The sequence below is a fragment of the Petromyzon marinus genome, chromosome 2 (assembly GCF_048934315.1).
Source record: "Petromyzon marinus isolate PM22_M1 ecotype Great Lakes invasive population chromosome 2, UKy_Petmar_22M1.pri1.0, whole genome shotgun sequence".
In the NCBI taxonomy this organism is placed as follows: Eukaryota; Metazoa; Chordata; class Hyperoartia; order Petromyzontiformes; family Petromyzontidae; genus Petromyzon; species Petromyzon marinus.
In genome coordinates, this window is record NC_133668.1 from 22,707,437 (window position 1) to 22,720,137 (window position 12,701).

The following is a 12,701-nucleotide window of genomic DNA, read 5'->3' on the forward strand; positions in this document are numbered from 1 at the left end:
CAATGAAAATTATATTCAAAACTTGATCATTGATCAGTACAAATATAGTGTATTTGTTATGAATATGGTAGTTAACGATCGTGTAATGATAACACATTCTGCTGGACTGAATAACGCGAGAGCTAGAGGTCTCAGTTGTACACTCACAGGTGGTCCCAGACTGCCAGGCTCACCAGGGGCTCCTTGGTATCCAGCTGGGCCCTATGGATGCACACGAGGTAGGTTAGTACACACAGGCCTACACATACTAATACACATGTGTGCAAAGGCCTGCGGAAGAAAAACAAGCCCTATGACCATCACAGCTGTGGTCGTTAAGTTACATCTACATCACGTTGTGCAAAGACCTTTCTTAAAACTAAACCCCAAAAGTGTGGGGGGGGGGGGGGGTAGTTTGATATGTCCACAATATCAGTGCACCATACCATACTGACAGCATTGGCATTCAATGCAAACACTAGATTCTAAAGATGTTCATCAGGCCAACGTGCAATATTGTGCCATCAATGAAACCACTGAGACAACACAAGGCCAAATCCAGTCCACTCAGATTATAATTGACCCAGCCGCATTAACCTTTTTGGTCCATTTCAGGATACACTCGGTAGAAGACATGCATGCCTCTAAACTAACAGGCTCATTAACCAGCAAACAGAGATCAGTAATTATCTAGAACTGACCAAATGCGTGTATGGGGGTAGTCACCTTTTGCCAATTATGATTCCTTTAAGATTTTAATCGAGCCGGTGTGTATAACAATCATGCTCTGGATAAAGGGGTTAATACAGTGGGATCTGTGTTTCAATTTTTTTCATGATACATTGTGGACAATCGCGCTTGAGGAGAATGTTCTGTCCTGGCTGCTTGCATCCACAAAATACCCTCACCACCCAGCACGTGCCCAATAAGGCCTCATCCAGTAAAGTCATTCTGTTTTACACCCAGCCTACACCGTGCAATAAATATGCGGAAAGCACTGATGCATTGGGGGCAATGGGTCAGAGATGCAGTGGGTCAGAGCTACACGTGAAGCTGAATAAAAGACAACAATTGATATGACACATATTCCGACTATTAATAACACCACAGTACTTGCCTCCCCAACGCATATAGATAATCTAAAAAGACAATAGTTCTAATACTGTACCAAACTTGTGCAATTTACGTGTTGAAAATAAATCACCTTTACTTCTTCCTTATCAGCAATGTAGTATGGTTTAATTAAGCTGTTATAATTCGATGTTTGACTGTTAAGCATATGGTGTGTTTAAAATAACTGGTTATAATAGTCATACAGATGAAACGTGAACTTTAAAGTGGAAGTTAAAATGGAATACTTAAAGTACATCACACGAAGCACACCCACATATAACCACACCGAGAATCAGTGTAACACATGAAACTCTACATACCAAACACACAGCTCTCGATACATTAGATACACTATACCCACATGTTATATGTTAAATAACCTAACACAATAGAGCAATCATATTCTATTCAGACATCAAATCCTATAAATTCAATGCAAGCTCATATCATATGTATTTGTTTCATCAGGTGAGAACTCAAGAGACCAGGACAGGCTCATTTGCAAGAGTGGCCTGGGTCAATAAACCTTTACTTGAATAACCTTTACGTAAATAAATTTACGTCAAGCAAACGAAATGAACACAGCGCTTTTTTTCTTAATATATTTTTTTCAAAATACATAATTTTCACATCGCTATATTAACAAACTTGCGTGGGTAATTTCAGATGCGATTTATCCTGCAGCAGTGCCACCCTGAAACAATTCCACAGCGATCATTCGGACGACGTAAAGAACGCTGAATTGGGGTGAACTCCTTCACGAGGCGAGGGTGCAGCGCGTGCAGGCGACAGCATCGTGTTAGTGGGGGGACGATGCTCACCGAGGCTCCGACGGAACCGGGAGCACCTCGGGGTCCCATGGGTCCCTGCCGGAAAACAAAAAGAACACACACACACGTTGCATGTTAGCCACGGCCACGTGAACGTCTCAGCAACAGCTATCTATGGGAACAATACAAATATTGTTTTTTTTTTGTGTGTGTGAACACTCACTGCACACGTTCAATATCTATATCGAAAACTAATTTCTTTAGAAGTACTTTTTGTGTTCCGTTCATTGCCCCCCTCCCGCCCCGCACCTCCGATTAGCACGATGCGAAATAAGTTCAACATACATAAATATATACGCTTGAGGAAAAAGGACAACAGCCCAATGGTTATCACGAGATCGAATAGCACAATCATGACCGTGGAATAATAAAGGTGTGTTGCCAGTTTTGTCACAACTGTGAATGTCCATTTTAGGCTAAAGTGCACAGCACTTACAATAGTACTAATTTATGACCGAACTGACATTCACAAGTGCCTCGCTATGTGGTTTAATTGTGTGTTAGAGAGGGATTGAATAAAAATCGTCATGTCCGCGTACTATTTTAGACCAAACGCTATGGAATTTTACATAACATAACTGAAAAAATGTGCCAAAAATAAATACGAATATGTTTACATAAATAAATAAGTGTAACGCCAATGTAAAAAAATGGGTTTTCTTAATTGAATGTCCTGAGATGTGAAATTAAATATTTGCTGACCAGTACAATTTGTAGATTGTGTATATTTTGAACATCAAATATTAATAAAACAATATATGGATTTATTTAAATCCCTCTGTACATACATTGAGATTGTCAATATAATTTCGGTGTACAGGGGATATTTTCGTGGGAAAGATTAATAAAAATAAAGACATTTCATGACATCCATACATTATTTGATCTGAACACCAACTATAAATAAGTTAGTGTGCAACTCAATATTATGAGCTGCTATATTATACAACAAATGGTAGTGTTGTAGGCTGATGTGTAGTTTGGTTATGGAGAGGGTGGAGTCTGTTTAGTGCTGGTGTGTAGAGTCTGGTTAGTGCTGGTGTGTGGAGTCTGGTTAGGACTGGTGTGTAGAGTCTGGTTAGTGCTGGTGTGTGGAGTCTGGTTAGTGCTGGTGTGTAGAGGCTGGTTAGTGCTGGTGTGTGGAGTCTGGTTAGTGCTGGTGTGTGGAGTCTGGTTAGGACTGGTGTGTAGAGTCTGGTTAGTGCTGGTGTGTGGAGTCTGGTTAGGACTGGTGTGTAGAGTCTGGTTAGTGCTGGTGTGTGGAGTCTGGTTAGTGTTGGTGTGTAGAGGCTGGTTAGTGTTGGTGTGTAGAGTCTGGTTAGTGCTGGTGTGTAGAGGCTGGTTAGTGTTGGTGTGTAGAGTCTGGTTAGTGCTAATGTGTAGAGTCTGTTTAGGACTGGTGTGTGGAGTCTGGTTAGTGCTGGTGTGTGGAGTCTGGTTAGTGTTGGTGTGTAGAGGCTGGTTAGTGTTGGTGTGTAGAGTCTGGTTAGTGCTGGTGTGTGGAGTCTGGTTAGGACTGGTGTGTAGAGTCTGGTTAGTGCTGGTGTGTGGAGTCTGGTTAGGGCTGGTGTGTGGAGTCTGGTTAGGGCTGGTGTGTAGAGTCTGGTTAGTGCTGGTGTGTGGAGTCTGGTTAGGACTGGTGTGTGGAGTCTGGTTAGTGCTGGTGTGTAGAGGTTGGTTAGTGCTGGTGTGTGGAGTCTGGTTAGGACTGGTGTGTGGAGTCTGGTTAGTGCTGGTGTGTAGAGGCTGGTTAGTGTTGGTGTGTAGAGTCTGGTTAGTGCTGGTGTGTGGAGTCTGGTTAGGACTGGTGTGTAAAGTCTGGTTAGTGCTGGTGTGTGGAGTCTGGTTAGGACTGGTGTGTAGAGTCTGGTTAGTGCTGGTGTGTGGAGTCTGGTTAGTGCTGGTGTGTAGAGTCTGGTTAGTGCTGGTGTGTGGAGTCTGGTTAGTGCTGGTGTGTAGAGTCTGGTTAGGACTGGTGTGTGGAGTCTGGTTAGTGCTGGTGTGTAGAGGCTGGTTAGTGTTGGTGTGTAGAGTCTGGTTAGTGCTGATGTGTAGAGTCTGGTTAGGACTGGTGTGTAAAGTCTGGTTAGTGCTGGTGTGTGGAGTCTGGTTAGGACTGGTGTGTAGAGTCTGGTTAGTGCTGGTGTGTGGAGTCTGGTTAGTGTTGGTGTGTAGAGGCTGGTTAGTGTTGGTGTGTAGAGGCTGGTTAGTGCTGGTGTGTGGAGTCTGGTTAGGACTGGTATGTGGAGTCTGGTTAGGGCTGGTGTGTGGAGTCTGGTTAGGACTGGTGTGTAGAGTCTGGTTAGTGCTGGTGTGTGGAGTCTGGTTAGTGCTGGTGTGTAGAGTCTGGTTAGGACTGGTGTGTAGAGTCTGGTTAGGACTGGTGTGTAGAGTCTGGTTAGTGCTGATGTGTATAGTCTGTTTAGGACTGGTGTGTAAAGTCTGGTTAGTGCTGGTGTGTGGAGTCTGGTTAGGACTGGTGTGTAGAGTCTGGTTAGTGCTGGTGTGTGGAGTCTGGTTAGTGTTGGTGTGTAGAGGCTGGTTAGTGTTGGTGTGTAGAGGCTGGTTAGTGCTGGTGTGTGGAGTCTGGTTAGGACTGGTATGTGGAGTCTGGTTAGGGCTGGTGTGTGGAGTCTGGTTAGGACTGGTGTGTAGAGTCTGGTTAGTGCTGGTGTGTAGAGTATGGTTAGGACTAGTGTATGGAGTCTGGTTAGGGCTGGTGTGTAGAGTCTGGTTAGGACTGGTGTGTAGAGTCTGGTTAGGACTGGTGTATGAAGTCTGGTTAGAACTGGTGTGTGGAGTCTGATTAGGGCTGGTGTTTGGTCAGTGACTGAGGTGGACAACAATACATACCGGGGGTCCGGGTGGTGGTGGTCCAGGTTGATCCTTGTACTGAGCAGCAAAGTTCTGTAAATGGAAGACGATTGCAGAAGAACACACTTAGATTGAGCCGCATTTGGACGACACGATGCTTAACACAATGCATAATTATCAAGTGATTGTGAATATAAACCCCTGAGTTTAGTATTACGAATTTTTAATGTAAATAATGTTAAATGTTCACCAAGATCTCACAGTGGTTAGTGATGAAAACACATCATGCGAGGTTAATTGACGAATTTCAAATCGATTCTAGACCAAAATGTGAAAACGATCACATTGTTTGTATAACTTTTAAACATTTTGGATCTGTTCATCCTCCTATATGCATGTATCCATTGCATTAATTCATCACTAGATGTCCCTCCACTGACAATATGCCATTAGGCTCTTCCACAAGGTGCCGTTCACGTGGACAGAAATATGGATTATCACTGTAGAGTTGTGATCAGCTTGCCATGTGGACTAGTGGCCTCTGTGTTGGGAAAATGTGAATGACAACGCGTTACTTCTCTTTCCATCGGCATATTTTACATATTTTCGATTTATGCATAAACGTTTTGAAAATAACACGAATTATTGTCATTGAATAAGTATGACAATAATTCACAGCATATATGTAAATCTGGCTGATAATTCAATTACAGACATTCACCATTTATTTTACATTGTAATTGGAAATAAAAAGAGCCTAAGGTTCCTAATTTATTCCTCTCATATGATAACATATATTTACATTCAGAATTTGTATAATGTGTAAATCGTTTATTGAAAATGCTTAAATATCTGGGCTCTTCTACGAATGCTTACTTTAAACCATTTTCTGACAGCTCAGAAAGGGATGGATTCGTTTTGTTTCTAGCACACTGGCCACGTGGTGTCTATTAAATGAATAAGTAGTATGCTCACATTCATTTTTGTGACCTATACTGCACTGCCTTTTAAAATACTGTTTACCAATTACAGTCATCGATCAGCATATTAGTGCATAACTTGTTCAGTCTCTAGAGATTATTGAGCATTGATCATGTGATAAGTAAAAAAAAAGAAATGTGTGTGTGTGTGCGGGTTGCAAGTGTTTGAGTTTTTGTGTGAGTGAGTTGCGGATGTATGTGAACGAGTGAGCGTTGTGCTGTGCGGTAGTGTAGCGGTTAGCGCTACGCTGCACTATGAACCCGGCAACCCGTGTTCGATTCCCTCTCACGGCCAACAACAGTGACGATAATCTGAACCAATCCTGGGCCTTCCCCTAGGTCGACTCAGTCTCAAATGAGTACCTGATGTGGTGTGTAAACATCTCCACTGGGGAGACAAAGGCGGCCTGCCCCCTTCGTGTAGCCATGTGGGCCTTCATAGGCGCTCGCTAAAGGCACTTACCACAACAGCGTGTGTTTAGGCTACACGGGGGATATTTGTCTTTGTTGTGCATGCACTTGCACGTGTGTGAGAGAAAGAGAGTTTCACATGATTGCTCTGTGTGTCTCACCCCGCCCATGCCCAAGTAGGAAGTATCGTCAGACATCTGGCCAGCTGGCCCAGCCGGGCCGGGATTCCCGGGAATTCCGGGTTCTCCATCCCTTCCTCGGGGACCATCCATGCCCTGTAAGGAGAGCACAGTTTCCTTACGTTTGTGCACCTTGCAGGTGTATTTGTTCTCGTGCACTTGCTACATTAAGGTCGTGCTGCAATTTGGAAAGCCCTGGATGTTCAACATAAATGCATATCAATCAAGGCACATGTTAGATAAGTCTGTAAGTGAGGTACGTTTCACGAGCATAAATTAATCAAAATGGTACATCGCAAGCTGGTTGTCCTTTGCAAAGATTCATCCCTGCCATGGATTTCCAGAATTCCAACCGCTGGCTCAGGATGGTAAATAATAATAATAAGAAAAAAAACATCGCTCAATGTTTATTTGAGTTGTAAACAACATTAACTTATTTTTGGCACATATTATGATGACAATATAATGAGTAGCTTATGCACATAAAAAGCACCAAATATATTAAATATATTAATTGTGTGAACCGGTAGACAATATTGGCATAATTAGAAGCCATTAATATCATTCAACAAATATAAAATTCTAAATTCAATAAAACACCATGTGGTTTAAACACATTTGGAGCTCACCGATCTCATGTATTTGGTCAGAATGGGAATTATAAAACACATTTGATGAAGGTGGTTCACCTGCGTTGGCATGAACACTATATATTTATTATTATTTATATACTGTATTTAAGAATAGGAGATCCCGCATTGACTTGAATGAGCCTGCAAGGCAAATGATACTCCTAGCACCATGGACAGCAGCCACTCACCTTAATTCCCTTCCGTCCCCGGGCACCTCTGGGACCACCATCGCCGCTGGGACCCTATGAACAACGGTAACAGAGTCAACTGTAACAATTGGTCCTCATGGCGGCACCCGGGGTTCCAGCGGCGTACTTAACTCCGCGATTGGGGTACCAATCAATCCGAAATCAGTGCTACTCCGCGATGTCGAAAGGCAGCGAAGACGCTCGTAATGCACCGTAGTGGTGCATCGTGTGTACAGCTCGTCGAGATGAGTCGATTGCCGCATCGCCGACCATCAACAGACTAAACATGACTGTATCACGGACATTATGCGAGAGCCGGGGTAGTGTGGTACCCCGGGGAACCGCCATGAGGTACAATTCTAGTATTTAACACGTCGCGATTTATGTGTATTAATGGTAATGTCCTTTGTTTGTGTATACCTATCTATGTAAAAGGGAAATTTGTGAATATGTGTGTCTGTTCGAAATGTTTAGCATACTTCCCAACATGCAACAAACTTGACATTTGGCATGTGGGTAGCTTCCAGACTGTACACATTGCAAAAGGCATAACAATAGACTTTTGTATTGGAGGGGGGGGGGGGGGGACGCAATAATGGATATATTTTGCACGGCAAGTGAGCGGTGACGTCACATCTGTGATGCGTCACCCGCATGCGGTAGCGTCACGCAGTGTGCCTGCTGACGTCACGCACCCAAATCTCGGGCGAATCTTCAGTTATTCTGACATATCTTCAGAATAACTGAAGATATGTCTGCTCAAATTAATAATTGTTTTCACTGGTATAGGCCTTGCACACAAAGGACAATTTGGGAATATGTTTGCGAGCATAGTGTCAACTTTGGAAGCGTAATTGTAATATTCTACACAAAAATCGTGATAGTTATCTTTTATTTTGTATTAGTTTTTTCATATTAGTTATCTATTTGTTTTAGAATAATATAATATTGCATATGTGTGTGGATACTGTATAACCATACCGCAATGCTATACATGAATTGCATAATTTTCAGACAGTGTTAGTGATGTTTTAAGTGTGCAGAAATTACTGATACATTCTTACCACTCCTCCCTGAGGTCCAGGGCGAATCGTGAACTAAAGGACAAACACAAAACAAGCCCCATTAGTGGTCTACATATAAAATTGTGGCAACAAGGCTCATCAATGGATGCTTACACACTGTTGTATGTATGTTGAAGTTCTTTCGCATAGTATATAGCCGACCGTGCTAATTGAATGTATATTTATAAAGAAGAATTAATTCAAAAATACTTCATAGGGGACTTGTATTTTAGACCAAAGTGGCTTTGATGCGATCCACAATTGACATATAAATATTTGATTCACCAGTTTAGCCATGAGGTTGAGAATTACAACATTTGTTAGAGCATGTGATACATAAACTTAAGACATTTTTAGAAGTCAATTGTCTGTTTACGTAGATATATATGAAAATGTTATACTGAAAATGAGTTTGGGTAATTTACTATTGTAAAAAAAAATTGCAGTTTGCAGAAATCACGAAGCAGTGTTTTCAATTTTGAGTTGGTGGGGGAGGTTAGCGTTGTAAACCAAAAGTTGTCATTATCAAGCATGAAAAGACTATACAGTCCTTATTGGATAAATGTAAGCGCCCACAATGTTATATTGTATGAACATTACAAATAGTTTAGGGCCGAAAATAAGAATGACATTTACTGGCCTGATGGAAGAATGTTTATTTTAAAAATGTGAACAGCCTTCAAATTTTCTGAAAGTGACTTCCTGTTCACTTGTACATTAATTTGTTTGTTATTTATAAAATAACCTTGCCGTTGGGTTGCAATGACTGGGCCATTGTTAGGTCCTTTGACTACCAATTGTATTCTGAGTATAATATTCAATGATAAAAAAAATACACATCAACAGAGCTAAGCCAGAAAGTGTGTGTAATTATACTCACTCTGGGTGGGTCTCCAGGCTGACCCTTCTCTCCCTAAGAAAAAATAAATCATTGTGATGATCAGAATTCAACTTTCATGACTATAAACCAGGTTTGGCCCAAGCCAAAAGCAATTTTCTACATTTAGATCAGGGCTAGATCTCAATCGGGTTTATAGTAAATTGCGGCCCTGTGTATCCTCATCCTATATCTCTCTGATTATGAGATTGGTTAGATTTGTATTTGCTTGCTCTCAAATAATGATGAAGCCAGAGCCATGGCTGCATACATGTAATTCATAACCCAAGTAACTGCAAATCCATTTCATATAATAAAATTAGACGTTGAAAAAAAACTGATATCAATGCGTATAAATAAATGGCACTAACTTAAAGTTACATATAATGCTAATAAAACTGATATTGTTACATGTATTTTATATTTTGTAGTTAAACTATTGCGCTGAAGATGCTTGCAATGATTATTCAAGTTATTAATATAAATATGTAATGCAATGACTATTTACAATAACTACCATAACCAGTGCAAGGACCAAAACGTTATAATTAAGAAAGATCACCACAACTGTCGAAACATTTTGAAAATAACTTTAACATGAAATATGCATGTGTTTCATGAATACAAAAAAAGCACGGTTAAAGAAGCCATGAGCGCATACAACATTTGAAAATCATAATGCAATCAATTGTATACATTAATGATACATCATTGCATCTGGTGCCACTGACCAGGTAAGAACTCAGTACTGTACTCTTTGCTTGACAAGCAGTTATTAGAATATATTTTAAATGTAATCAGCAAAACATGAAATGCATGACTTGAGTATTTCCTCTATATAACCACTATATAGTAAATTCCACGTTTCCGATATTAGAACATTTGGCTTTCGATAGCGAGGCTATTTCAATTTACTCATTATTGTATCGCTATTTGTTTTCAACAAACTGTTAACATGACTTACTTTCGGTCCTCGGGCTGTGGAAAAAAGAAAAGAAAATATTGTTATTGGCATATTCAGAATTGAAACCGTGTCGTTATTAACGCCGTTAATTAAATACATGTGAATATATTCATTCCAAGTGGACAAACTCAACTATTATTTTCATCATCAACTGTATTCAAATGATTGCCCGAAACATGTCACTGGTTCTGCCTTGTTCACGACAATCATACTTTTAATCACTGTATGCGACTATATAACCCACATCTCGTTTCATTTAGGCTGGCTAAAATATTGTTTTTTGATGCTTAATGAAATATTTGTCAAGATTCTTCGAAAATATGTTTTGTGTTAGAATTATATATAACTTAAATACCAATGTCTGCCCATCCGTAATCATTGACCAATCAGAATGCTCTCGAGTATTGTTCCGTCATCACTGAAGATCCGTCATCGCCGACGTTACGCTTCCCCTCGATTGGTCGGATTGGAATTTCCCACCAAACACTGGACCAATCGGTGCGCTAAACTGCGGCGTGCGAGGAAGCGAACGGAAAAGCCGCTTCCATGGATTGGTACATGTAATGTTTTGTCTTGGCAGCTGCTCATATGAAGTTGGCAATGGAAAGGAGTCGATTTACTGCTCCCTGGTGTAAGTTCATCACCAATGAGTGCGTGGTTCATGGTGACCGGCGAGTAGACACCCCTCTGTGGTGAGTGTTAGTGAATGGTAAGTGATGAGTGTCAAGTTAATAGTGAGTGTCTGGTGAACGTGAGCGATCAATCTCTGTGAGTGTTTGGTGAGCGTCTTGTGAACGATGCTTGAGTGTCTGGTGAGTGAGTGGTGAGTGATATCAGGGGCACGGTATGATGTGAGCAATGTTCGCATTATACTAATCTCAGCTTAGCTGCATTGTTGATTATGATACCATAACTCAGTGGGAGGCAAAACACTCGTGAAGCTTTCCAATATGGAAAACATAAATGATTCACATCCTATATGAATTCATAGGTAAATGGGATCTCACTGTAAAACTATTTATCAACCCTTAAATTTATCAGCTATGTTACATCTACAGTTATCAGCTAGTGCCACAATGTATCATAACAATACGCAACCCTTTGCCGTCTATCAAGCCGTTATTTTACAGAATGGAGGAAAGTAATGGTTAACTAGACTTTCCTAAGTAAATATTACACATTTACATGAGAGTCGCTTCTCATTTGTGACCCAGTCATGGATTTGCTCTTAATATATCCTTTAGTAACATTAATTTGAAATATTATATAAGCTACAGTATTTCTATTACAGTTTTTACAGGTTTTTGTTCTCAAAGCGCATATCAAATTTGAGAAATGGTAATTGGACTAGATTGGAAATTAATAGTCATGGATTGATAAACATTGTGTAAGAAATGAATACATTCACACCTCAAATATGAAGCAAGATCTTGTAGTCATTGGCATTTATTCATGATCTAGCTAACTCCGTAGAAGAATGCATAATACATTGAGATGTGTGCTACATTCTGATGATAACGGAAATATGACGTTTAGAATTAAGATATCATGAGCACATTGCCTCTGTAGTAGATTTCAAAACTAACAAATCGGAGTCGCAATTCAAAGTCCCATCGACGTTATTTGTCATGATTTTAAGATTGAAACTTTACACGCAACATTACACACCTTTGAGATATTAAATGTGAAGGTTTTGTTGTGTTGTGAATTAAACCTGGAATATAGTTTATTGTGTATGAATGTCAACAATCATAAAAACACGCATTAAGCCCAGCTTAAATTATGCTACAGATTAAATAATGTTGAAGTAGAGCATACCATAAACGTATACATTTACTGATGAAAAATAAGAATATACTGTATAGTCCTTTGTCAATCCACTGCTGGATGAAAGGTCTCGCCATAATGTATCAGTTGTAGAGGTTTTTACACTCTGGTCAGTGTGAGTTGGTGAAGGCAGGGGGAACCAAGAACAAGTTCAGGCATTACTCGGTACTGATTTAAGCTGTGGCAATAAACTGAACTCATATTTCTGGGTTCAGAGCGTAGAGGATGAACCACTTCGTTTCAGTTTCATTTTGAAATGTTTGATTTTAACTACTCTGGGTTGACGAATAATAAATGACAATACCAAATGCAATCGTTCTCCCTTATAATACGCCATCATTATCGAATTTCCAAGAAAAGTTTAACTGAACTTTGAGAGGGAAGGCCCACCATGGGACGTTTGGGTATCTAAATTGAGTATTTTTGCATAAGACAGGACGCCAAAGTACCTAGAAAAAAACAACACATTTAAGAGGAAAACACTCAAGCTCTGAAAAGACAGATCTGAAATGCTATTGCTCGACTGGCTCTAACAAGCACCACTTTGTAACGCACTTGAGGGCCCTAACCCACAGTATGCATGTATGTTGAACTTGCACCTTACGTAGCCAACCATGCTAATCGGAGGTGCCGGGGATGGACAACAGACTAAATACAAAAATAGAAAAATAATAATAATAATAATAAATAATCTCTAATGTGGACTGTAGCCTGATTTTTAGTGAGAATTTTATTGTTTTGTATTTTTTATTATTTTATTGTTTCCCTTCTACGTGACTTTACCGAAAGAACCAAGAATAAGAATATATATATCCTGGTTATTAAGTTTGGTGAGTGTACTGG

General features: G+C 40.2%; 1 protein-coding gene across 1 annotated transcript in view; it reads right to left on the minus strand.

Annotated features, from left to right (window-relative positions):
• LOC116944932 (uncharacterized) overlaps positions 1 to 12,701 on the minus strand; it is a 58,838-nt gene that overhangs the window by 40,917 nt on the left and 5,220 nt on the right. The window contains exons 3-10 of the mRNA XM_032958886.2: positions 10,032 to 10,045; positions 9,071 to 9,103; positions 8,191 to 8,223; positions 7,127 to 7,180; positions 6,289 to 6,402; positions 4,776 to 4,829; positions 1,914 to 1,958; positions 148 to 201 (exon numbers count right to left, since the gene is read on the minus strand). Of these exons, the coding sequence (XP_032814777.1) occupies positions 148 to 201; positions 1,914 to 1,958; positions 4,776 to 4,829; positions 6,289 to 6,402; positions 7,127 to 7,180; positions 8,191 to 8,223; positions 9,071 to 9,103; positions 10,032 to 10,045 (401 nt within the window). The remainder of the gene's footprint in view (positions 1 to 147; positions 202 to 1,913; positions 1,959 to 4,775; positions 4,830 to 6,288; positions 6,403 to 7,126; positions 7,181 to 8,190; positions 8,224 to 9,070; positions 9,104 to 10,031; positions 10,046 to 12,701) is intronic.